This window comes from Corylus avellana, chromosome ca4 (genome assembly GCF_901000735.1).
Source record: "Corylus avellana chromosome ca4, CavTom2PMs-1.0".
Taxonomy (NCBI): domain Eukaryota; kingdom Viridiplantae; phylum Streptophyta; class Magnoliopsida; order Fagales; family Betulaceae; genus Corylus; species Corylus avellana.
Window position 1 is genome coordinate 24,852,617 of NC_081544.1, and position 27,984 is coordinate 24,880,600.

At 39.7% G+C, this 27,984-nt stretch overlaps 1 protein-coding gene across 1 annotated transcript; it reads left to right on the forward strand.

Moving 5' to 3' along the window:
* Positions 1-569: 569 nt before the first annotated feature.
* Positions 570-27,672, forward strand: LOC132178269 (uncharacterized). Its single transcript, XM_059590715.1, has 12 exons — positions 570-737; positions 3,705-3,739; positions 3,946-4,014; positions 4,394-4,673; positions 5,240-5,353; positions 8,552-8,621; positions 9,542-9,780; positions 10,312-10,338; positions 12,437-12,553; positions 22,158-22,209; positions 26,485-27,056; positions 27,406-27,672. Exons 1-11 carry the CDS (start codon positions 570-572, stop codon positions 27,033-27,035), a joined length of 1,722 nt encoding a protein of 573 aa, XP_059446698.1. The 3' UTR covers positions 27,036-27,056; positions 27,406-27,672.
* The last annotated feature ends 312 nt before the right edge of the window (positions 27,673-27,984 follow it).

Here is a 27,984-nt window from a genome sequence, read left to right on the forward strand (position 1 = left end):
TGTAATTTTCTGGTCAATGGGGGTTTTGGGTTTAAGGGCTTTTGGTGTTTGTGGTTTTTGGGCTTGAGTGTTTGTCGGGTGTGAGGTCTTTCGGGTTTTGTGGGGTTACACATGTGAATTTTCGATGTATTAATGAATGCGATCTAGTAATTTATTCAAAAAAAAAAAAAAGTCATGTCCTTCTCACATACGAAAGGGACACATGAGATTTATATAGACTAAGTTGGAAGAACACCTCCAACACAGTTTTGAGGAAATCTTTGTCAATTGTTAAAATAAGAATGTAATTGTATATTTGTATAGAATAAGCTAATTGATTAAGTACGTACATGCAACGCATGAATTGATCTTGTTGTTGACCTCCATTTGTTTGAAGGTGAGTTGCTTTATGTGATTGAAGTTCATCGTCGCCATTCGGATATACAAACGTTCTTTTGGCCCTTGGGCTTCTGGGATTAGGAAGGTTGTAGCCAGTGGCGGAGCCATGTCAAAGATTAAAAAAAAAAAAAAAAAAAAATTCTTTTTTTCTACCCACCGTAACCCACGGCACCCCCAAAATAAAACTATTGATGGGTGGAGAAATCAGACCAATAGTGAAAGCAGGGGAAGCGGAACGTGGAGGAGTAGAGAAAGAGCTGCTGATGGTGCGGTCGTTGTCTCTAGTGGCACTACAGGTAGGAGGACGGTGGATGAAAGGCCAGAACGGGAAAATGAAAAACATTTCTCTTGGTCATGAGGTAGGGAAGTTACGGGAAATTCGGGATAAGTGGCTAAAAACATTTCTAAATTTTTTGATTCCACATCACGGGAATCATGGGGAAAATATTATCCCACCTCTCACGTCAGTTCCTATTCCTACAACTATGTGTATGGATAGTTTTGGAGGAAGAGAGTTTGGAGGTTAGGAAGGGAAAGAAGATAATAGAAGGAGAGATTTAAGGAGAAAATAGGGGGGACATCAATCGCACACGTGTACAGAGTCATTTTTTGGTGTTTCTAATGTATCCCTACAGAGCTCACACGTGGTTTGTAATAAACAAGACAATGTGTGTGATTCTTCTAAGGGACATGGAGTTAAGTTGGGGGAGGAAAACAAGTATGAAGTGTTGCATGAGATTGAGGCTAGAAATGACGTAAGAGGATCTCTCCATTTCAAATCCCCTAATTTTTTTTTTATAAATTTAGTGCATTTAATGTACTACCATCATTAAAATTTTTGGACAACACTACCCTTCAAAATGCACTAAATAGAGGAAATAGAAATGATTTGAAATGGGGGAGTGAAGATAGGGTGGAAGGGGCAGTGAAGTCTGCACAAGCTTTGAGCAAATCTAAACCCACGTGGAAGCGTCGTGCACGAAAGAAATATAGTTTTGGGGTACTGAACATAGTAAAAATAAAATAGAGAAAAAAGGGAAGAAGGAGGGTACAAAGGATATGGAAGTATTCCGGAAGTGTTATATTGTTGTTGTGTTATGATATTGTTTAGCCTCTTTAGGCTTTGATCAAATTAAGAGAACAATACATGCATGTTAGTGATACCCATTATAAATAGTTGAATTTGTTCTGTAACGTATATTGTTAATTCGATCATCTATTTTATAAACTTTAATTGTCTCTTATAAGGTCATGATTTAACTTGAAAATTTTAGGTTCATGAATCATGTCAAAGTTTAAAACTATTGATTCATTCTTCAAAATGAAAAAAAGTCGACATTTCGGAAAGTAATATACCATTAGATTTTAATGCCGAAACTTCAAATCCTAATGAGCGTCATCTTAAATCTCCAAGGGTTGAAAATGAAGAATATCATTTTGAATCTCTAATTAAAAAATTAAAAAATTAGTCTATTTTGCAGCACCTGTAACATTAATTGGCTCGCTCCGCCACTGGTTGTAGCCATTTGCCCAAGGAGTTGATGCATGACGCCTTTGGGTACCGCTTCCTTCCAAATCTTAAAATTTTTTGGCTGTCCATGTCCAAATGGTTAGATTGTAGTTGTACTCACTGATTCTAAGCTCAATTGGTCTACACCATCGGCTAGTCTCAGCTAGGTAATTTGCCACGTTGTTTTACGCTTGGGGTATGTAACTTTTGATAAAGACATGGCCTTTGTTATCGCCCCCCCTAATTAAAGTCTGGGCCGCCTGTAGGGCTAAGAGCTTGTTGGACAAAGTGTGAGCATCTTCCCGCTGCGTTATTGTTTTGGCGAACTCCTCTTGGATGTCCCAAAATTTCCCTTCAATTCTATCAATGACATCTAAGGAGTTGGTTTCTCCCATTAAAACTCTGTTGCACCCACACTAATCATTTGCTAAATTCAACCCCCATGAGAATGTCATAGCTTCTACGGCATTGACGTCGTGTTCCTTTGTCAAGCCGATGCCTTATAAAAGTATAATAATTATTGATTATAGAAACTACATTATATGTAAAAGGATATATATGCATTACATTATTAGAGGTGAAATTACATAAACATACCATTCCTTCGAGTGGGCTTATGGGTTGGTGGGAGCTTAAGGCTTGATCGGAGCTTCCACTGCCATTGTCCGACGACAATTAATTGTCCTATAAGATACATTATAGTGCAATACTAAGATTAGAAAGTTTGAAGTTTGTTAGTACTTAGTGGTAGATGTGGCACGAACCCAACAATGAATCATGTGAATGAGCTTACTAATACCGAAGTTGTATATGGGTCTCAACAAGTTAAAAAATATACGTAGTATTTTTTTTTTTTTTTGACATGTCCACATAAGGGAAGGGGGAGGGGGGATTCGAACTAGTGACCATCGCTTTATTAGGCGTGATCCACAGCCGATTCAGCTACCCCTTGGGGACATCTATAGTATTGGCAATGCATTATCTAAATATTGGAGAATATTGTTATGGGCATATATGGCTTACAAATCTAATATGAGGTATATATATGCAATTGTTCCCTATATCTCAAGGATATTGTTGAAGCCAATTTAGCCACAAAAAAAGATGGTATAAAATTGAAAAAAAAAAAAAAACACTAGATATTTTTTTCTCACAAGAGATACGAATTCCGTCCTCTCTTCCCTTGACATTGCATCTTGCAAAGTGGTTGTATGAAATTACTAGAAACGTTCATGTTGGACCATATATGATTAAGAGCTTGTTTGAGATTTAAAAAAAAAAAGAAAAAAAAAAAAAGAGCCTATTTGAAAAATAGAACTTTTAAATCAAAAAACGTTTTTTGGTAAAAGTTTCATTTTTAAGCTTTTACCAAAAGTGCATTTTGGTCATTTTTAGATTTTTTGGACCCTTAAAATCGCTTTTAATTTTTTTATCAAACGAGTTTTTTTTTTTTTTTTTCAAATGGACTTTTTAGGTGTTAAACGCACTTTTAGGTCTCTCAAATGCAATCACAAACATGCCCTAAAAGCAAAGTGGAATTTGTACTAAATTATAAGATTCTTAACATGGAGAGAAAATAATAAGTAGATATAAACATTACCAATTCACCTTTCTAACGAATATAAAACTAATATCGGATAGATTTATTGATAAAAAGAATCTATTATATTATTAAGGTCTAATATAACCTATTATGATCTATTGTATCATCATTTCAAACACTAACTAGGAAACTTAAAACGAACTAATTGTTTTTTATCACTCTATTATGGTCTAATTTGATGGAGAAGTTGGGAAATTATATTTGTGATTCAAGGGTAGGCTCATATCAGTTGCTGTTACTGAGGAAAGGTAAAAGTTCGGATTTATCTCGATGATCCTGATTCTGTATCCATTTATCTACCCCAAATAATCCTAATTCTTTTGTTAGTGTGTCAGTTTTTTTTGTGTTCCTGAGACCACAGCCCATTTCAGTTTCCACTTTTCTCTTTGTTTTTTTTGTAGGGTATGTTTTAGGTAGTGTTTTTGTTCTTGTTCTTGTTTTTTTTTTTTTTCAGTTTCTTCACCATTTTCCTCATATTCCCTTTTCCGGGTCTCTTTGGAGGACTTATTATCGTCCACAAAAGGTACTGATCAGTTGTCTCTCAAACCAATCGTGGGCATGGTTGGTATAACTTGCAAATAAGCTCATTCGATTGCTTCATAAACCCCAAGTCAAACAGTCTCCAATGAAATCTCCTCATTATGGGGCGGAGTGCTACCGGATGCCATTGAGTAACCTGTTAAATCAGAAATTCCTAGCACTCGCTTTTGGCTGTGTCATGTGTCCGTAAGGCATACAATTCTTTCTTTTTTTGCCCTTAGTCTGAATAGGGTATAGTCACATTACAGTAGGCTGGAATAAGTGCTAACTTAATCCTGTTACCAAACTGCCAAAGTTCCAACACAAAAAACAGAATAAGAAAATGCTTACACTGGAATAAGCCTATCCGTGCGCTGGAATAGGTATTTCCACCAAGTGCTGCAACCAAGCGGCAGTGTCTTCCCCACCTTAAGCACAACGGCACAGGCAAAAAGTTTCAGAAAATTTTGCAACTCCTACAGCCGATCACCTCCACGTCAGTCGGACACTGTAGAAACCAACAGCCACCGCACCACCGGAGCACACCGTACGTCGCTCGGGTCTTCACCAGAACCCCCGGAGCAGCGCCGATCGTCTACCGCCCACGTCGACGGCGACCCACACAGGCTCAAAGCCACCCAACCGCCACACGCAGTACTACAGGTAACGGTTGAGCAACAGCCCACTGCCGCACAATCAGAACCACACACGGCACCGCAATCTTCCAGGTCACACGGCACTACACAGCGAGGGTTATTTTTTACTCGTTTAGTTATGATTTTGCTTGTTTTTCTCGAGGGTTTTGTGTCGTAGCACAAGGGTATTATTATATTATGTATTTTTTTTTTTTTAAGGTTTTACAGGTTTTTCTATAATAATTAACTATAGCCGTCACACAATAGGAGTTTGGAAGATGCAATAAAATTTGTATCGAGAGTTTTCTATGTTTTCCAATCTTGAAAAGTATTTTTTGTGTTTAAACACTGAAAATGCTGTTTAAGCAGCCAACCAAACAAGGTGTTGGTTTTTGTGGTGGCATGCCTGCATCCTCTCTCTTTTTAGTGGTAAAATTCATCCTCTATCTATAAGCTGTAGTAAAAACACAAGTTGAGGAAATTTAGCAAGGACTTGATGTAATTATGAAATGTTTTATGGCTTGGATCTTGGATCATTATATTTATATATCTTTCCTAGAAGCTGCTTATAAGCTGGAAGTGTTTATGTTGCAGCTACATTGTATGATGGACCATGAAGAATATGTTGATCTACCTTTTAAAGTTGGCCAAATGGCAGAGTCAAGATCATTTCTCCAAGGTTTTCGTGGCGCATGGTTTCGATGCAAGGTGTCTATCGGTTTTATGCACCCTGATCAGTTTTCTTCTATTGATTATTTTCGACACTGCAGGACCATTCATTGATAATTAATATTAGTTCATTCTATTTAATTTAAGTCCTATCTTTTCATTTCTACATCCATGATTTGTTGTTTATGACTCTGCCCACTTTTCAACGGGAATGAAAAAAAAATAATGTGATAGGTTTGATTTGTTTTTGGGAAATAAATGAAAAATCAGTCCCTATGGTTTATTTGATTTGCAATTAGCTCATTGTGATATCAAAATGAGCTCACGTGTCTTATTTAAGTTAGTGTCACACTAACAAAATCTGTTAAGTCAGTAGTGTAAGCAGTAAATTGTTTTTTTGGTATACTTCAAGGTCTCTGAGTTCATTTTGACACTATAGGGAGATAATTGTAAGTCAAGTAAACTACAGGGACTGATTTTGTAATTTTCCTTGTTTTTGGGTTATTTTCTTCTTTTTTTTTTGGGGGGGGAGGGGCGTTGACGATGGGGAGAGGGCACCATTTGTGATAGTTTGGAGTTTTTCATAGATGACATCAATGCCAGCAAGTTCCTATTTGTTGCAAAGATCTTGGAGTGGGGTGAAGACCTTGGTGCGATCGGCGTTGATGATGAAGATGTGTTCTGATTTAGAGGGATGCAAAGGTTGTGAAGGAAGAGGAGGTTTGAGAGTGGATGGAGCAAGGTGGTTGCAGAGATTGGATTTGACTGGCAGATGTGGACAGATGGAGCTTTTCAGATAAATACGTGCCTTTTACTGTTTCTTTTTCTACTAGAAAATTTAGAAGTTCAAAGTATAAGTTAATATGATATCATGTTAGATCTTGAAGTTTGACGTGATACTTGAACAAAAGTTTAGTTAATGGATGTGGATGAACCATGTTGAGTGAAATTTGAAAGTATGAGGGAGTGATCAAATTGGAACTTGACCAAAATGACAAGAAACCCAAACTTAGACGAAATTTGAAAGTATGAGGGGTTGATGAAATTGGAACTTGACCAAAATGGCAAGAAACCCAGACTTAGATGGACCAATTTGTAGTTTAGCCAAGTTTTTACATATCTGCAACTAGAAAAGTATATGTGTACCTGCATTCTCAATAGACACTTTCTCAATTTTAAAGGTTTGATCAAAGAACAATTTGTGGACCAGCATGCATAGCTTTCATTAATATCCTCCCCAAACTGTCAAAATGAAGAGTCTTATAGCCAATGTTTGGAGTCAAAAGTTGCTTTCTTTAACTAGTCTTTTTGTGGTTGACAACCTCAGACCACTCACCAATTTCTCATTTCACATTAAGAGTATACGAGGTCCTTCACACATCTCTACTAACAAAAGAAATATAGATTGGAATCAGGTACAAAGCTTTTATCCATTGCGGGTTCATTTTTTCTATCTCATGAAGAGCCTGGGTAATCTCATCGTTGAAAGTTGATATCTTTATTATTGGTGTGTCAAAGAGAGAAGGGACAAACACTGCATTTTTGTGCTTGTTTTGTAAAGTTATCAAAAAGTGTTTTTGGTTTTGTTTTTTCGAAAAATATGAAGGAGAAAATTAAAAAGTGTTGTTTGTGGTGCGGTGACAGATTTGGTTGGTCCTTCTTTGGAGCTGGTGGATAGTGAAGAGGAGGACAGAAATTTTTAGGGTATGGAAGAAGAAGAATGCTGGGATGGGGATGGGGAAGAAGGTGGTTTCGTCCTGCCTCCTGTTTGGATTGGGATTTGTTGGAGGAGCCGTGTGAGGGGATTGATGCCACCTTAGAGGCTACCTCCCCCAAAAGGTTAAGGGTAGAAGGGGGCTTCTAAATTTAGAATGCTCCATTAATTATGATGCTAAGGGTGCACTCTATAAGCGGGAGAAAGGCAAGTCTCATGTCTTCTAGCATTGAGTGTCGAGGTGTTTTTGGGCTTTGTGGTTTTGTGGTTTTGGGCATGAGGGTTTGTCGGGTTTGAGGGATTGGGTTTTCTGATTGTTTGGATCCTCTTGTGTATATTACCTGTGTACTTAGGGGGACCTTATGCTTTTTAATAAAGTATTATTATTTATCAAAAAAAAGGTGGTGTTTGTGGGGACCATATCTGAAAATTCGTTTGAAAAGAAAAAAGCTTAAAAGTGTTTTGATTTAATTTTGAAATAAATTTTCAAAATATATATTTTTTTGATAAGTGCAAAAAATAAAAAATAAAATAAAACATAAAAGAAATGGAACAAAAAAAGCATAAAAAAAGAAAAAAATATTACCTTATGAAGGCTTGCCTCCACAGGTAGCGACCACCACCCCTCACTAAAGGAGGGAGGTGGCTCTCCCCGCCCCTGCAGGCATGGTGATTCCACCTTGCAAAAGGGGGGGGGGGTTATGGGGGTGGATGCCTCTTGTGGAGGCCTGAGGGGTGGGTCGCCGCCCGCGCGAGATGCGCAAATGGTGTTGGTCTCCATCCTTATTGCAGTGTCCACTTGCACAAGAGGGGTGGAGAGTTTCACCCCCATTACAGAGGGTGGTGAGGGCGCGGAGTTCCACCCACATTGCAGAGTTCAGTGGGGGTGAAACTCCATGGGGTAGGGGTGGACACTGAACGTGGGCAGGTGAAGGGGTGGCCTCTCCACTTTTTTTTTTTTTTGTTAGTAAGAAGCGCAATCTCCACCTATTATTGTTCATGTTTGGACAAATTGAGCATGCGTTTTCAAAATATTCCCATATGAAGTTTGTTTTTCTATATATGTTCTTCCACAAGATATTTCATCCATATTAATGGATGAAATGGATGGAGATGAAATATTATATGGAAGAAGAATTGCCTATGATTGTTTTCATATTTCTAATTTTTCTAATTGTCTTGAGTTTTTGTTTTGTTTTGGGTTAGGTGATTCTTTTTCATACTTAATGTATTTGGGTTGCGCCCTTTCGCACTTAATAATTTTCAATTACTTTGGTTATTTAATGCCTTGATTGATCTTCTTATATTATAAGAGACATTGATGAACAGACTACTTGAGACCTAGAGGAAAACTTCGTTTACCACCTACTAGGCACATAGTGTCTACTACTCTGCCTATGCATTATGTTTAATGATATAGTCCTATTTTAAAATTTACATTGAAGCTTGTCTCTTTGCTCAAGTTATTCCTTTTTATTAGACAAATACTTCATGCCATTTAATTTTCCTGTACTTTCCATTAGATAAAGGAGATTGGCTCGAGAAAAGGTCTGATGGGGCATGCCTTAGAATTTGTTGACTTTCCAGATGAAAGTAAGTATACTATTGCAGTTCATGTCATTCAGTCTACCATTGGCTATTATAATTTATCATCTCAAGGTTATGCAAATTAAAAATTAATCCTCACGAAATGATTTTTTGTTTTGTTTTGTTTTTTCTTCTTCTTCTTAGGGCCTGTCTGTTTTACTTACAGAAAGTGATTTTAGGTTTCAAAAAGCGATTTAGAAGGGTCAAATTGGCACCTTTATGAAATGTGTTTTTTTTTGTCAAATGAATGGGTCCAAAATTCACTTTCTGGGATATATTACCAAATGCTCACTTGCTACTTAGGTTGTTTGGCCCGAGCTTGAAGGCACATTTGGGAGTCCAAACAGTGGAAACAAACGCTTCATATGTTCTGGAATTAAGTAATAGTGGTAGTCATAAACAAATATATATATATATATATATATTTTTTTTTCTATGTCGGGGAACTTCTCCAAGGCATGGCCTTTCGGACCCACCCCTGCAGAGTAAATCCCGGTTCCGTGCACCGCACCCTCGGAAGTTTCCCTACACGGAATTGGTTAAATCGCTGGCTTTTCACTAGGGGGTGTGGCCTAAAAGGATTGTCTGCACTCATGAGGTTTTGAACCTTGGACCTTGAAGGGGATGATACCTCAAGACCAAGGCCTCCACCACTTATTGACTTTTCTTATCCTAATATTATATATATAAACAAGTGATAGATATGAAAGTCAAACAAATCAATGGAATCCTTGTTAGCTTTTTTGATAGACAACTACTAGAGCATTTGTAGGTGTGAGTTTTTTTATATTTATAAACAAATAGATGGAAAATCTACAAATTTAGTTTGTTTCTAGAATTGAAAACCTAAAAATACATTCACTTGGTCTGATGTTATACTTGTGTTTTTGAAATAGCATCATTCTTCTATTGTACTTTATTTACAGAAACAAAATGGACACAGTTATATCAAAAGCGTAGAAACTGGAAGGAGGTAAAAAGGCAATTGATGGTTCGCCCTCAATTTCCTCCTATCTTTCGTGAAAGTCAAATGCCTGACGTCAATAGCATCTTAGAAGTGGTAGTCATTGTTGACAATGTTTGGAAAGTGGGGGATTTGGTAGATTGGTTGATGGATAGTTGTTATTGGTCTGGAAGAGTAACTGAATTGTTGGGGGATGAGAAGGTAAAGGTAATATTTATGTGCCTATCCATTTATATCCTCTATTTGGTATTGAATGCTGAATTTTGTTTGCTTGTTATCATTTTTTTTCATTGTGAGGTGGTTTCTGCATATGTGTTTTTAGTCTATCCTGTTAATCATACTCCCCTTTTTATGTATAACCAGTTGCTTTCTTATTTTGTTTGCTGAAACATGTATCATATGGACAGTCCTTACCATGTAGTCTAATCACTTGATTGATTTAGCTTCCTTGATGTTAATAATTTGCTCAAGTCTATTATGTGTTTAATGCAACAACTAATCAAGTGATATCTTCAAAACCAAGCATCAACTTCTCATCAAGTTCATTGAAATTTGGTTTTAATAATCAGGAGTCTGTTTGGTTCCATTCTCAGACATCAGTTTTGAAAAAGGGTTTGTTTTTCTCTGAAAATGGATTGGTTTCAAAGCATTTATATATATTTTTTTCTTTAGACCTAGTTTTGCACTATTTGCTTTGGACTCTGATGACTAAAAATGATTTCTTGCTAACAGAAACAAACCGGTGGTGACCTTCCTGAGGTATTTTGGTCCGGTTTTGTGTTATCCTTGTCAATTTTCTGTGTGTGACCTTACTGTGACATCCGATTAATGTTTCAGGAAGTCCATATTATGTTTTTTTTAATAGGGAAATACACCAAAAAAGTCCTTGAATTTAGGAACTTTTGCCAAATCATGACTTACATTTTCGATCTCGCCAATTAAGGACCTTCTTTATGGTCTCCTGCCAAATTTGTCATTTCGTCCAACTTTTGGCTCAATTTTTAACGGGACTTCTGTCATGTGTCATTTTTCCACATCAGACCAATAGCGTGAGGCCACATGTGTAATGAGTTACATGTTAGATTTAAAAACAAATTTTAGACATAATATCATTTATGTCCAAACCCAGCCTCAGAAAAACCGTAGGCTTTCCCTTCATTTCTTTGTGCCCTTGGATTGAGTCCTTTTAAAAGGCGGGTACGATTCTGTGGACTCGGGCTTGGGGTTCTCGCTGATGGGTCTTGGGTCAGGGTGCGGGTGTGACGTCTTCGGCGGCCATGGATGGCTTTTCTCCGTTTGAGGGGTTGGCCGATGGTCCTTCTCCAGCGCGGTAGGTCTGGTCTCCTCCTTGGGTTGCTCGTTGGGAGAGATTTCAATGCCATCCGAGCACGAGATTTCTCTCATCTCCTCGAATGTGTCATCCTCAGAAGAGAATTTCAAACTTCTCGAAGAGGAAGCTACCATGAAGGCTAGTGTTTGGAGATCTCCTCCGGCAAAGGGCTTTCTTCGGCGGGGGTTTCTTGGTCCGAGTCCCCATAGTGCAGGTTTCTTCTCTTCCCTCGCCTAAGGTGTTGGTTGTGACTTCATTGTCTCCGGTTGTTAAGGAAGATGGAGTGAATGAAGAATTGAGTGGCTGCTCCTTAGGCACTTCGTCGATGATAAGGGCGAAGATTTCAGGTTGACTGGCTTAATCCAATCTCAGAAGTGGCCGGTAGGTTTTGGTCTGTCTGGGGAGATTGTTGTGTGGGATTAGGGAGATGAAGTTTGGGATGGGGAGGATGGAGACTCCCCTTATCCCTTGGGCGTTTTTCCTCCTGCCATGCCCTTGGATTGGGTGTGGGATTGTGATAAGGATGAGGATCCATCCTTGGCGCTCCTGGATGTCAGTGAAGAGGACTTTCTTGCGTGTCCTAAGAATAGAGGCAGTAGGGAGCTGTTGAATTTAGAAAGTTTCATTAACTATGGTAAGGCATGCGCGTCCTCTCAACGAGGGAAAGACAAGCCTCATGTGCTGCAGCGTTTGAGTGCTTCGCATGGGTGTCAGGTTTGGGGTCTTTTGGTTTTTGTGGGCTTCGGTTTGGTGTGCTTGTCAGGCTTTATGGGTTTTTTCTTTTTTTTCTTTGGGTTTTTGGTAGGTGATTCTTGTGTATACTTCTTATGCACGTAGGGGCGCCTTACGCTTTTTAATTAAACTTTTATTACTTATTTAAAAGAAAAAGTCCTTTTAAAAGACCCAAAAGAGATAAAAAGACCAAAAAAGAAAATCAATGAAAGGGATGGGTGGGGTGGAGATCCACCTTCGCTGAAGCAGGGGTGGATCTAAGACCCCCATTTTGGGTGGGGGGCAGGATGAATCTTCACCCTTCCCCCTCTTCGGTGCATTTTTTTTTTTTGTATACAATGATATTATTTTTAAAACATGTTCTTTTTTTTCAAAGCGTTTTAAATGTAATATGTTACTCATTACACGTGCTCTCATGCTATTGGTATAATGTGGAAAAAACATAATACATTGGGATACAAAATTGCTTATAAAAAAAAAGTTGGACAGAAGGACCAATTTCAGCAGAGGCCATAATGGAGGTCCTTAATTGACAAATTTGAAAAGTGGGTCCCCACTATCAAGAAATTAAGTTTGCAAACTACATTTTAATGATAAGTAGTTGTTAGCCAAAGAAAAAAAAAGAGATAAGATAAAGAAAATCATCTTTAATAAATCTAATTTTTCAAGGGAATGCTATCTTCTCTCCTCTGTTCATATGAATTTTCTAGATAAGCTGAACACTGAGTACTTTGCTACGGCAGAAGCATTATATTTATTTTTCTGTTCTTATATTGTATTTTGTTGCTTTTCTAGATCGAGTTGTTTCCTCCTCCTACGGGTGAAGGATTATCATATGAAGTCCCCTGCAAGGACCTACGCCCATCATTAGATTGGACTCCAGAATATGGCTGGGCAGTGCCTATTCCTGTGGTAGCTTTCTTGAACTCCTGTGTTTTCACTTGTATTTACCAAGAAAGCTTGCTCTATATTACTGTTTGATATGTCTTTCAAGTCTTTCCTAAGTTCTAGAATCTTTACCGATTGTTATAAGATTTTTTGTTATAAAAGTTATATAGTAAATGACAAAAGGGTTGACTTCTCCACCAAACCGAGGAGATGGTTACCTTTGATGAAACAAACATGTAGGCTGGCTTATTTGCATGTTGAGTGTTTCGATCACCCAACATATCATCATTGGCTGGACAATCTAAGCAAGAATGTTTGCCTGTAACATTGTCAATTTAGGTCCATTGTACCATGGCAATAATTGGAAATATCAACATTTCACACCTGTTGCTATGATTAATTTGTTCTTTGTAGAAGTCAATAAATGCTAATATGGATTCTTTAATTGCAGCTTTTTTAGAGGTTTAATTGTATTGTTTAATCTAAATATTTTTGAAGAGTTGGTGGAAGTCGGGGGGACTTCCACGGCTTCCATCTCCATCTCTCCCCAACCATAAAAGTAAAATTCATGAAGTAAAGGGATCAATTAGGGTCGCTGTCTTCCATGCTCTTTTGCCCACCACAAAAAAGCTATTTTGTTAACTGCTCTTCTATCCAACTTTCCATCGTTTAATTGTGATTCATGAAAGACATCTTTTTTTTTTGATAAGTAATATTTTATATCAAAAGCGCAGAGGGGCGCAACCCTAGTACACAGGAAGTATACAAGGGAAACGACTAACTAGAAAAAGAGAAAAGAACAAGAAAATCAAGAAAGCTAATAACTAAAGGAGCGAGCCAAGCCGCTGTCCATGAGTAGAGGATATGGAAAAAGAAGGCCGTGAGATCCTCCAAGGATCGCTCAGAATCCTGAAAGCATCTCTCATTCCTTTCTGACCATAGGCACCACACAATGCATTGAGGAACCATTTTCCAAACAACGCCACTCTTGGAGCGACCTCCTGACCACCAACACGCAAATAATCCCTCCACCTTCTTAGGCATGACCCAAGACAATCCGAAACGACTGAAGATAGCATACCATAAGGATCGAGCGATCTCACAGTGAAGGAACAAATGATCAATAGACTCCCCATCATTTTTGCATAAATAACATCTATTGATTACGATAAAATTCCTTTTTCTGAGATTATCAAGAGTAAGAATCTTCCCTAGCACCGCCGTCCAAGTAAGGAAAGCCACTCTCGAAGGTGCCTTGGTACCCCAAATACTCTTCCAAGGAAAAGGATCAGCCTCTTTACTTACCAAGACATCATAAAAAGATCTAACATCAAACTTCCCTTTTCTAGACGGGATCCACCAAATTCTGTCCTCCCCTCCCCTTCTCATTCTTTGGGAGTATAACCGAGTATAGAACGAGGCTAATACTTCCAATTCCCAATCGTGAACCGACCGAAAGAAACTAACATTCCATTGGCGGGTTCCACCCATAAGCTCCAAATTGTCGGCAATGGACGCATCTTTAGCATTAGCTATATTGTGAAGGCCTGGGAAATATTCCTTCAGCGTCATATCTCCACACCAAACATCATCCCAAAATCTTATATGAGACCCATCTCCTGGATCAAATTTGATATGTTTAGAGAACAGACGCCACCCCCTCCTAATGTGCCTCCAAAGACCCACCCCATGCGGGCCGGGAGTGTCGACAGAATGCCATCCACCCCACTCAGACCCAAACTTTGCATCCACTACAATTCTCCACCAAGCCTCTCTCTCATGCACATAACGCCATAGCCATTTCCCTAATAGAGCTTGATTAAAGACTCTCAATTTCCTGATCCCTAAACCACCTTTAGAGATAGGAGAGCATACCTTGTCCCACTTGACCAAATGGTACTTGAACTCTTCGTTGAGACCACCCCAAAGAAAGTCACGTTGAAGCTTCTCAATTCGCTTGGCCACTGAAGCAGGTATAGGAAAGAGAGATAATAAATAAGTAGGAAGGTTAGAGAGTGTGCTCTTGATTAAAGTGACCCTTCCTCCCTTAGAAAGGTATAACCTTTTCCAACTAGCCAACTTACGCTCAACCTTTTCCAATGTATCATCCCAATTGTTTTTAGCCTTAAACCGGGCGCCCAAAGGAAGCCCTAGATATTTCAAAGGCAGGGACGCTATACCACAGCCCAATACCCCCGCCAATTCTTCCATAATAGCCACCTCACCTACCGGGACCAAGGCTGATTTAGCCATATTCACCTTCATACCTGAAACAGCTTCAAAACAAATGAGAAGCGCTTTAATAGAGCGAATTTGGTCCCTATTCGCCCCACAAAAGACCAACGTGTCATCTGCAAATAAAAGATGAGAGATGGTGACCCTCTCAGACAAATTGGCTCCCACAGAAAAGCCCGAGATACGGCCATTATCAATGGCGGCAGCAATCATCCTGCTAAACACCTCCATAATAATGACAAACAAGAAGGGAGACAATGGATCCCCCTGCCTTACCCCTCGAGAACTTCTGAAGAACCCTGAGGGAGTACCATTGATCAATACAGAAAAGCGTGCATTCGAAATACATCGTTCAATCCATAAACACCATTTCTCCCCGAAACCACATCGCCTGAGAAGATACAATAGAAACTTCCAATTTATATGATCATAAGCCTTCTCCATATCCAATTTACAAAGCAGCCCTGATTCCCCTGAATTGATTCGGCTATCCAAACATTCACTTGCAATAAGGACCGAATCCGTAATTTGCTTGCCCTTCACAAAAGCATTTTGAGGCTTTGAAATCACCCTATCCACAACCCTCCTCATCCTATTAGCGAGAACTTTAGCAATAATCTTGTAAGTCCCGCTTATGAGACTTATAGGACGGAACTCCTTAAACTCGGAAGCCCCGGGCACCTTTGGAATGAGAGAAATGAAAGTAGCATTAAGACTTTTTTCAAACTTACCACGAGTATGAAAGTCTGAAAATACCGCCATAATGTCTTCCTTAATTACCTCCCAGCAATCTTGAAAGAAAGCCATAGAGAAACCATCCGGACCTGGTGCCTTATCTCTGTCCATGCCTTTAACCACCTCCAAAACCTCCCTTTCATCAAAAGGAACTTCTAGCTGGTTGGCCTCATCCGCATCCAACATATCAAAAGCAAGATTGTCCACCCTAGGCCTCCAATCACAACGTTCCGAAAATAATGACTCGTAAAATTGCACCGCCTGATCCTTGATGAGGTCTTGGTTAGAGGAAAGAGCTCCGTTAATGGCTATGGAATCAATGGAGTTGCATCTACGATTAGAATTGGCGATCCGATGAAAGAACTTAGTGCACTTGCCCCCTTCTTTGAGCCACCGAATCCTGGATTTTTGTCTCCAACTAATTTCTTCTTGTAAAAGAGAGATCTCCAATTCCCTAATAACCACCCTTTTTCTTTCCTTCTCTTCTTCATCTAATTCCCTCTCCTCCTCCAATCTGTCCATGTTCTTCAATTCTTCCGCTTTCTCTAAGCATCTTGCACTTACATTACCAAATTCCATTTCATTCCATCTTTTAATGTCCTCCTTTAACGCCTTAAGCTTTTTGGCCAATATAAAACTTGGAGAGCCAAAAAAACTATAAGACGACCACCAAACCCGCACCCTATCCACAAAACCAACATTTTTCAGCCACATGTTTTCGAATTTAAAAGGCCTCTTACCCCTAATCATGGCGTCACAATCAAGCAAAATGGGGAAATGATCCGAACATAGTCTAAGCAACCTCTTCTGTAACACACCAGGATATTTGATTTCCCATTCTGGAGAGACTAGGAAACGATCAATCCTAGACCGTGAGTAAGAATTAGACCAAGTGAATGTACCTCCAGCCAAGGGAAGATCCATGAGCCCCTGCTCAGAAATGAAATCCGAAAAATCCGACATTGCTCGTGTGAGACGTGCTCCCCCCGCCCTTTCACTAGGAAAGTGAGTGACGTTGAAATCACCACCAATACACCACGGCACCTCCCACCAACTAATGAGACCAGCTAACTCTTCCCATAAACGATGTCTGATGGAATCGAAATTCGGGCCGTAAACCCCCGCGAAGGCCCAAACAAAATCATCCTCCACATTCTTGAACGAGCAGGCTGCAACAAATTCTCCCACACAAACCTCAAGCTTCGTGACCACCCTTCTATCCCACATCAATAAGATACCACCCGAAGCTCCTCTAGCTGCCACAAAGCACCAGTCTGCATACGCACATCCCCACAAATTTCTCACAAAACTCCTGGAAATATACTCCATTTTCGTCTCCTGAAGGCACACAATGTCTGCCTTCCATTGTCTGAGCATGTTTTTCACCCTCAAACACTTATTGCCCTCATTAAGCCCCCTCACATTCCAAGAGATTATCCTAGGCTTCATGGAAAATCTCTTTGTGCCCTTCCCTTCACCCTAGCCCTGCAACTATTACCATCATAATTTATAGAACTTACCAAATTATTAAGTTCCCTTGAACCTTTTTTTCCCCCATTTGAGACCATTCCTGCTCCTTTCCCTTCATTTTCTGCAATAATAGTCGCAAACAACTCCAAAAGCTTCCCTTCAAACCCATCGCACGAGATACCCACAACATGACTAAATTCCTCCACCATTTTCAAGACCTTGTCAGTGGGTTGATTCCCCTTTTTTCCTTTAAGTCCCAATGTTGGACAGCTTAAAAGCGGACTGAGATCCTCCCCTTCAAAAATTGCCAACTCCAATCCTGCCATCGAGCTCTGCTTGAGTGGAGCTGATTTCTCCACAGACTGTGGAGAATTAAAAATCTCCACTTTAGTTGAAATATGACCCTTGTCCACATCATCCCGGGATTCTAGTTGAGCTTCCAAACCGTCCCCCTCCATAACTTCCATTCCCCCTATCAGACCAACCTCCAGCCCCGCCTCTACAGAAACTACCTCCCCTTTTCCTGTTTCTCTCTCGCAGACTTCCAGAGCCTTATGATTACACCGTGCTTCAAGTCGAGGCAACGAGTCCCGGGAATCAGATACTGCCGGAAGCTTGGAACCCGCTGTCACCACCAAAGCCCAACCATCCTGGACTGCCGGAAGCCCAGACCCAGCCCCCGCCTTCAATGCTCGAGGATCCTGGCCTGCCGGATCTACTGGGATCGGTCCCCTTGGAGAATCGCAGCCTCTGCCGCCGCCTATCTCCCCTTCCGACGTTGTTTCCTTCCTTATCGTCGCTGTCTGTCGCGGTTCCAGGTGCAGCACGCCATCCACCATGCCGGACAGCCCCAAACCAACTTTAGAGGAAACTTTTCCCATTAATCCCTGCTCAGACCTCGCCGGCAGACCTGCCGGCGACTGACCCATCGTGGCTTGAAGCCTAGCGATTGACAACGAAGCTCCAAGATCTCCCACCTTACTTGTCGTCCAGCCCACCTGAACTCTTTTCACCCTCACCGGCCTCTTCTTCTTTTTCTTTTTAAGTCTCGACTTCTTTCCTTTTCCCACTGATTGGATTTTGCCCAACGAACCCATGGGCTGAACTTCCTCCCTCTCGATGTTAGGAGCTGGCTTAGGCCCAAAGCCCAAAAGCCCACCAGCGCAATGTCCACATTTTCCCATCGCCAACCGTTCCAAGCACACGCTGATTTCCGTTTGGAGCTTTTCCAAAGAATTTCGAAGTTTAACGCATTCGAATCCTCCAAAATCCACGTGTCCAATGTCAGAAATATTCCTCCCATCAGGTACCTCACGTCCTTGCGCAGCCACCCTTGCATGAGACAAAGGGCCACTACCCAACAAACCAGAATTTGCCGGAGGAAAATTCGCCGGAGGCACAGACAGCACCGGCAACGAAATGGCCGGAAAGTTTCTGATGTAACACTGTCTCTCTGATTCTTCCGAGCAGCCCCCCTCTATCGGCTTTTTCCCCTTATCCTTCGCCGGAGGTAACCCAGCTGGGCGCTTGAGTATGGCCGTCGGACCTGCGCAGTTGACTGGACCTTTCTTGTTCTTCATCGCTTGTGGCTCTCCGTGATTTGCATTCACCCCCAACAACCACTTCGGGACCCTTGCGATGGGTTCAGACGACGTCAAGAACAGGTCTTCTGAGGGACGTACCGTAGCCTGTAACACCTCCGAAAAACTCCTCCTTTTCTTCCCCTCATCCTTATCTGGAACCACCAAGAATGGTTGGAAATATCTAACAGCAATCTGAATTTCGGACTCGAGTTTGTTCCAACCCTTCTGGTTCTTCCCTTCTGGCACCATCACTGACTTGCGCCTCTCCCTCCCATCGCATTCTTCGATCACCAAAAAGCTTCCAAATCTATTAGAGCACTTTTGAGCTAATATTCTGGGATAGCCCGGTTTAGATTGATCATGAAAAACCCTTGAGTCCTTTACTGCCATCAGCTCCTCGAAGATGTGAAGAAGCCAAACTGCTTCATTGCTACTCAATTTCACTGACCTCAAAAACCTCCTGTTTTTCTCCTGAATCACTAAACCAGCTTCCCCATCCTTCACCAGCATTTCAAAATCCTTAGATTCTATAGACCATCTCCTAGATAACCCCATCTAGCCACCACTGACCGCCCACCTTAGACTAGAAAACCCCTCCTCAACACCTTCTCCGGTAAGGAAAAGAAGAGAGAGAAGAGAGCTTTTTTCTTTTGTCGTCTACTGTAGCACAAATACTATCCACAACCTTGCTTGATCGTCCACAAATGTTTGCACAAATACTTCAAATTCCTTCACAGTAACTCTGCAAACTTTTAACATCTTACCATAATTAAAAGCTCCTTTGGAAGCTCTAAGAAGGACTCTTTAAACTTTCCAAGTACTGGAACAGGCGCCTCAACAAGATTTTAAACGAAGCATTCTGAAAGACATCTTATATCGTATTTTATTGTTGTAGAACTTGTGACTATCATTTTAATTTTGTACTTGAGGTATGACTCCTTTGATTTATTATCTTGTTCTGGAAATTTGATATTCTAGCATGGACTTTATTTTTTTTGATAAGTAGCATGGACTTTATTTTTGATAAGTAAATCAATCTTATTAAAAAGCACAAAGGGTGCAACCAAAGTAAACAAGAAGCATACAAGAGAGACCCCCGATTAGGTAGAAGTATAAGAGAACAAATCCAGAAATTCTAGAAGATTAGATAAACGAGAACTATTGTAAACCGCCGTCCAAACATAAGAGCATCTCCAGTAATGTTAGGTAAAATACCTAATCAAAAAGTACAATTCTTTATTTTAACTACTCAATTTTTAATACAAACTCCAACAGATTTTCTATTTCATTCTCTACTTTCTATAAATATTATTATTCTATTTTCTTTTTCACTTTTCACTCTCTCCCACTCTGATCCAAAACCCAAACCCATGCCCACAACTATATCTTCCTTCCCTTCTCTCTTCCCTACACACTACCATAACCAGTAACCACACCCAAATCCCCATGGTGAGGACCTTTATTCCACTCGCCCAGTAACCTGGCAAAAAAAAAAAGCACACTTGTTCAGCTTCAAACTCGAGCATTTATTGAACCAAACTGAGCCAGAAAAAAACCAGAAACAGTACCAAGGCGAAACAGCAAGAGAGAAAGAGATCTAGGAAGAAAACCGTCAACTAGTAAGAGAAAATACCGATCAACTCCTCTGTTTGCCCTCCACTCCCACCAGCAATTTTTCCCCTCCATTTCCGGCTAGATCGCCGGGCTCCATGCCCAACTGGGCGACAAGAGTGAGAGAGAAGGGAGCATTTCTGAAGGAGAGGGAGAGAGAAAAGGAACCGTTGAGGAGGAGGGAGAGAGAAAATGAAGAGAGAAATAATAAAAAAACTTGAAGATTGTGCTACAGTAATAGCAAAATGTTGCTATTCACTGTAGCAAAAACTGCATTATTGCTACTTGGAAGCCAATCTGTTGGAGAAGGAAATTGGCTGATTTTAGCTAAAATAGCTATTATGGAGGATTTAGCTAATCCGTTGGAGATGCTCTGAGGAGATTTTAACATAATAGTTTTTAGCTCTAGCACCGGTCTCTCACAATCTTTAAAGTTATGAGCATTAGGCTCTCTCCGAATGCACCATGTTACGCATTAGGAAATTGTCTTGGCTTATGAGGTTTGCCAGCTGTTAGTGGAGTCCTCTAACTTACTATCAACGTGTCTTTATGTCACTATGTGTCAGATGAGTACATTGACTAATTGAGTAGTTTGCTTTCAGCCTTTTATAGTGTGTTATTATTAGATGTTAGTGGGCTTTTGTAACCGTTGGATTATTTAGATTGTATTTAACTCTACTGCATTAATGAAAAGGTTATGAGATATTTGCCAAGTGATTTGTGTTTGGAGGAGGCTCCCTCAAAGAAGCCAACTCTTCTTCTTTTCTATTCCTTTTTTGCACTTAACTCTCTTTCTCCGTCTCTTTGAGTTTCAGCCAGCCCATCGCTATCACCACCACCACAGCCACAACCTCACTGCCCCACGAAGCAGGGCTCCACCAGTGAGTCAACGCTCCACCACCATAGCCTAAAATATGGAAACTCAGCGCTCCACCGCCACCTCTCCACTCGGACCAGTGATTCAGTGACCACTTTGAGCATTTCTCTCTCTCTCTCTCCCCCCGGTGGGCGCAACCACTTTCCACTCTTCAATGGACGTGGACAAAAAAGCCCACAATTAACTAACTGTACCGTAACCGACTGGTCGGTAACAGTAATTGTTGGAAATTAGTCCTGTTAGTATGAAGTCAGTGAAATAATTGACTTCACTGACTTTGGTGGGACAGTAGCCAAAATACCCCCTACTGTCACCATTTTGACCGATACCCACCCCTAAATCTGACCTTTCCAACTAGCCCACAACTTCACCACCTTTTGGGGCACGACCCACTCTAACCGAAAAAGACAGAAAACTGGTACCCATAACTCTCTAGCCACTTTGCAGTGGAGTAGAAGATGATCTATGGTCTCCCCCCACTCCTCTTAAACATGCAGTACTAATCCATCATTATAATGTGCCTCTTTCTTTGGTTGTCCATAGTTAAATTTTTCCCTAGCATCGCCGTACACAAAGAATGTCACTCTCGAAGGTGCCTTAGTTCTCCATATTCTCTTTCAAGGAAATGAAGAAATAGCAGGGGGAAAAGCGCATGATAGAAAGATTTAACCTCAAACACCCTCCTTTGAAAAGAATCCAACAAATTTTATCCTCGCCACCTCGTCTCAACTTGAGAGTATTAAAAAACGAAGTGACCAACTCTACCTCCCAATGATACTTCTTGGAGTCATCATATGCATTTACGATGGAATCATATGCATTTTACTGTAATGAATTTTAATTACAGCATATGCATTTATGACTACACATCCTGTAAATCTATTATTTTTTATGCTGTGTATTAGCTATCTTGACATTTTTGAATCCAGACTCACGATATATTCCAGTCCGATGGTCCTTGACTTAATTAAAATAATTGTGTCATCCATGGAATTTTATCTTCAATTGTTCTGTAGGTTCTGATACGGTGTTATTTGTAGATGAATATGGTGCCTGTAGGATAGATACTTATGTTTTTTCTTGTATTATTTACATTTGCTGTGCCTGGTGGTTGCAGGAAAATGGAAATGGCCGTCCTTGTGCGCGGCTTATTAAGCCATTTAATGAAGGTAAGAAGTTTGCAGTTTGAGAACTAACTGAATTAAATTGTTGCCTAAGTACAGATTTTTTCTTAATTTTTTAGTTGAATTATGGGAACTCCACATTTCATAATTAATGTTCGAGTTCTAGCCTCCAAAATCCAGCTTGTAGGCCTTTAGTGGCATCACATTTTTTTTTTTTGGATTAATTTCTCTCTGAACTCTTGTTATTCCATTTTAGATAGGTCTATCATCTTGCTGAGGGGGGATCCTATGAGCTGGACAATGTCAGACATGGGCGATACCTCTATCACTATTGTTATAGTCCTTGCTCAAAACTGGACTGTTGAGAGAGTAAAAAAATGTGATAGGTTGAGAGTTTAGAAGTCTGACTGACAAGGGGTCGGTCGAGGCCTGATGGTGATGTTAATAGTCAATTATAATTGCAAATAAATAGACTATGATATTATAATATCAAAAATCAATCAGTGAGAGGTCCTGCAATAGTGTTGAAATGCCTAATAAACTGTCTATAGAAAGTAGCAAGGCCTTGGAAACTCCTTACCTGGATACTAGATTTACTTTGTTTTCATCCATTAGCAGTCCATTTGAAGACACTGCATACCCCAAGAAAACTACTTTATTCATAGCAAAGCTACATTTCGTCAAGTTTCCATAAAACTTCTCTCTTCTCAAGATATCAAACACCTATTGAATGTGAATCAAGTGTTCCTCCAAACAGCAACTGTACACCAAAATATCATTAAAATAGACCACCACACGCTCCTAAAAGAGGCCGCAACATTTAGGTCATAACTCTCATGAAAGTACTAGGTGCATTTGTAAGTCCAAATAGCATAACTAGTCACTCGAAGATCTTATTGTGAGTTTTGAAAGCGGTCTTCCATTCCTCTCCCAAACAAATTCTAATTTGATGATAACCGCTTCGTAGATCAATCTTATAAAATACTTTTGCCCCCGTGAAGCAATCTAACATATCATCCAATCTAGCAATTCGAAATCGATGCTGAATGGTAATCTTGTTGATTGCTCTACTATCAACACAATTTCTCCAACTACCATCTTTCTTGGGAGTTAAAAGAGCGGGTAAGGCGCAAGGACTAATACTTACCTGGATGCGGCATTTATCTAGAAGCTCTCCAACCTGCCTTTGCAGCGTTTCCTTCTCTTAAGGAGTCATTATTTATGCTGCTTTATTAGGAAGTGCTGAACTGGGTATTAGATCAATAGTGTTGTAAATCACGCATGGGAGGCAACTTGGGAGGCAATTCTTGAGGGAAAACATTAGCTCCTCCACAGCTCTAGAAACATCAGAATCAGCAATTTCTTGTGCAATCAAAACAAATATGCAGCCACATTCAAGAATTTCCTTCATAAAACTCTTTGCAGTAAGCAGAAAATTTTGTTTGAGGATTTGAACTCGTTTTCTTCTTCATGGGCAGCAAAGTGTATCGTTGATTCCCCTAGCAAAGAGTGTAAGTGTTCTTATCATGAATGGTTTGATGATCATATTGCAAAGGTCTTCCAAGAGAATATGGCAAACATCCATAGGCACCACATCACATCACACCTCATCAAAATACTTCTTCTGGATAGAAAATGAAACCAAACATCTCTTGGCAACCTTGATGTCATTGCCCATCTTACATCAAGAAAGCCTATAAGGATGAGTATGTTCTTCAGTTTTGAGGTTCAACTTATCTACCACCTCTTGAGATACCACATTTTCACAACTATCCCCATCTATAATCATCTTACACACCCTTCCACCAGTACTACAAGTTGTATAGAAAATATTGATTCTCAACTAATCTTCTTCAGTTTCATGCTTTGACACAAGTGCTAGACCATCTTCATCTTTAAAATCTCCTCCAAGTTCTTCATTTAGGGGCTGATCATAAACGGGAAGTTTAATATCCTGCTGTCTCTATTTTTCCAACAAGAGTGCTTTATTGCGGTTCCCATTGTCATTCTACAATCTGGAGATTGATGACCAGGTTTGCCACACTTAAAACACTTGAAACCTCCTCCTTTGGATTGTTTTCCAGCACCCACATGGTTGGAACTGGACTGGTTGGAAGAAGGTACAGGAAACTTGTGGGTTCTTGCTTGCTGTCGATCACCAACATTGCTAACTTTCCCAACATTTGAGGAGTTGCCAATCTTAAAATAGCTTTGATACTGCCGTCCAAGCCTGGAGTTAACTTGAAACTGCTGTCCAGACCTGGAGGCACTTCGATTTTGTTTTGTTTTTTCCACCAATAAAGCTTGATTTTAAGCCTCTGAAACTGTCTACAATGAATGCGGCCCAAGGATATCTTGAATTGAGGGCTTTAAGCCACTAAGGTACCTTGCTACCATTGTTCTTCACTTTCATTCAAATCAACCCTTGCTACAAGTTGATAGAATGCTTCGGTGTAGTCCTCCACACTTCCAAATCGCTTAAGATTGTGCAAATTCTTGTACAAAGTTTGCATATAGTTGAAAGTAAGAAACTGCTCCTTGAGCTTTTTCTTCATTTTGCGCCAATCTTTTAATCTTGCCTTTGCCACTCCTTTGTTTATTCGTTTGCAATTGTTCCTACCATGTGGGGTCCTCTTCCTTTGAGTCGAATAGACACCAATTTCACCTTCTCCTTGGAAACTTCATAGTTGTTAAATACTCTCTCAATAGTCTTTGACCAATCAACAAATTCATTGGGATTGAGACTTGAAATTTCGGAAGTTCAACCTTGATATTATGCTTCCTTTTATGCTCATACCCCTCAAGAACAGGTCTGCTTTTTTGAGGAACTCCAAAAAGATTCTCAAAGCAGGGTTGAGCATCATCGGAATCATCACTCCTCTCACTAGGGGGTTGTAGATGCTGTACCATCTCTGTCAAGACAGCTATTTGTCTCCTTAACTGATCCATCTCATTTATTTGAGGCTGATTTTGTTTCTGAACATCATTCCGATCCATAGGTGGAGGCAAATCTGCTCCATTGTCAAGATTCACTGCATTGCCTCATCCTCTACCCCCTTGAGCTCTTAGTCTTTGGGCCATAACAACAGCAAACTTCAAGAAATCAAAGATCTGTTCTAGAAAGTGATGCTTTGTTTCAAGAAAGGGAAAACAGAGAACCGAGGGCAGATTGCTTCTCAACATGCCAGAAAGGGAAACCAAAGCCTGGTTCTCTGAGACTAAATTGACGCTGCCAGCTTTCAAATTCAAGAAGTAAAGAGAAATCTAGGGTTTATAGAAGAATAACTAATCTGGAATTTTTTTTGATGACGGGAATCCCTCCAAGGCAAGGCCACTTTGTGTACCCGTCATTACAATTGTCAAAAACTTATTACAAAAGGCTGGTAATCTGTTATTTATACTTTCTAACAGCTAATACTAGGCTATACTACCCTTACATTGTGGTTACTTGAGCAAAATGAATCACTACAAATCATTACAGAAAATGCCCTGCATTTCAAACCTAATTCCATGGCCACATGTTGAATTTTTGTTTGTCCTAAAAAGTTGTTTTTCCTAAATGTTTGCGGTTTTCTTTTCTTCAAAGATCTGTGTCTTCAATTGGTATGAAGTTTTCCATGAATAGTTCATTGAAGGGGAGGGAACTTCAAGTAAGGAAGCCAAAACTCTCCATTAGTAAAACTTATGTGTCTTAAAAAATTTCAAACTAAAATACTAACTTTAATGGTTTTCATTTGTAAATAGTTTCAATGAATATTTTGGTTCTCAAATTTGGTTTTATAAGATGCCAAATGAAAATTTAAGTTCTTTTATAACATCTAATCATCAAAAATCATACAACCGTGTAATTTGAATCTTTACTTAACCCAAGGCTCATGTCACTTATGGTTAGAGAGTTCTCTTTATTACTCTCCTTCCAAAATAAATGTCTTCCATTTCTTTTTGGACGGCTCTTGCTTTCCAAAAAGTAGAAACAGTGTGTCATTTTCTTAGACTATTCTCGTTTTTCTTAATGAAGTAAACAAGATTCTTGTTTAAAGCTGTGCTGACTTCTAATTCAAAGCGAAGGCTTTAGGAAGGTTACTAAGCCTTTCTGCATTTCATTAACAATCTTGCTGTTTGGAACCCAAAAACTTATTTTGTGGTGGAGTATAACAGTTGGCCTGTAGGTTGGAACTGGATTTGTATAGCTTCATATTGTACTCATGTGATTGGTTACTTTCATCATGTTACCACTTGATCTTGTATCCACTCCTGCCATGCTTTTTTGATTTATTTAACGGCTTGGTTTCACATTTGAATTTGATTGGCATGGGATAGTTGGGGGGGGCCCTCCAAATTTGATGGTTGATGCTGAGGGCGAAGGAAGAAATGGAGTTCAGGCTGCCAATACAGCATCTGAGCGTAATGCATCTTTTTCCTCTCATACTTCAACAAGCTCATTACAACAACCAGATGGATCAGAACAAATGCCAAGGCTACCTTTGATCATTACGGCATCCAAGGAGATACAGACGTCAGAATCAAAATTGGAATTAGATATGGGAGATAATGGCCCTGGAAAAGCCAGTTGCTCAGATAGTGTTTCAAGCTCACATGTCAGAGATGCATCAGCTAATATATTGGGAAATACGGCTGGAAAGGGAAAAAATGATAGCTCTGGGTCTTCAAAGAAGCTGAAAGCTGATGGAAGTATTTCTTTAAATTCCATGTGTTCTGATACAATAGAAGCTGCAGTTATGGACCTGGAGGAACTTGTGAACCGAGTTAAATGGATTAGGGGTTTCTTGGAACTTAGAAAGCCTCTGTCAAATACTGTCCAGAATCCTTGGAAATTTCTGGAACATCGGGCATCATCCACACCAAAATGAGTGTTCAGTTTTATTGAAAGGGTAAGTTTACAGTTTAGATTGGTGAATCAACAGTCTCTTTCTAATCTGTTTTTGACATTTTTATATCTATCTAAATGTGTCTCTTGTTTTGGGATGTCTTGATGAAGTGAAATAAAACATTTTTGTAAAGAATTTGCTTGACAACTTATCACATCCATAATTTGTTAATCCATGAAAATTTTGACTTGTGTAAATGCTCAACACAAGATTGGAATTATTAAGTTGATTTTTTTTTTTTTTTTTTTTTTTGTATACAATTATTAAGTTTGCATTGCTTAAAGTCAAGATGCTTAGTTGAATAGAGTGGACATGACTGGATTAAATTAAATATGACAAGTTATGATTTCAGGTACAATATTGATACTGCATATAGTGACGACCACTATTTTATTAAACCCAGTGGAGCAGTCAGGTAATTACTGACGTTAGCAAATGAAGTAGATTCTTCTTTCTCGTGGGACCATGACTGATTTTGATTGCCCCTCAATGAAATTTCTCTCTGGGGGATATTCTCATGTGTGTAAGGATCCTAGTGGGGATTGTCACTATTAGATACATTCTTTATAGAAGCTTGTATTGTTGAAAAAATAAAAAGGTACCCAAGCTTCCTTTTTCTTTTTTTTTCTTAGATGAATGGTAACAAATTAAAGAAACAAACAAGAAGTCCAAGTGCTTAAAGCTCCTCGCAGGAAGGCAAGGGTGCAGCCTAGGTGATGGAATGAAACAAACCTGAAAACAAAGAAATTTTAACTCAGTAAACAGAACAGATCTCCCAGGTCTTTTGGACAGCTAAAAAAAAATACTTAAAACTGCAAAAAGGGAAATGGCCAATGACTGTTGGACAGCTGGCATATCATGTTGCATGAAAAAGCAATTGAAGAGGACTTTTTTATTTTTTTTATTTTTTTGTTCGGATATTAAGTTGATA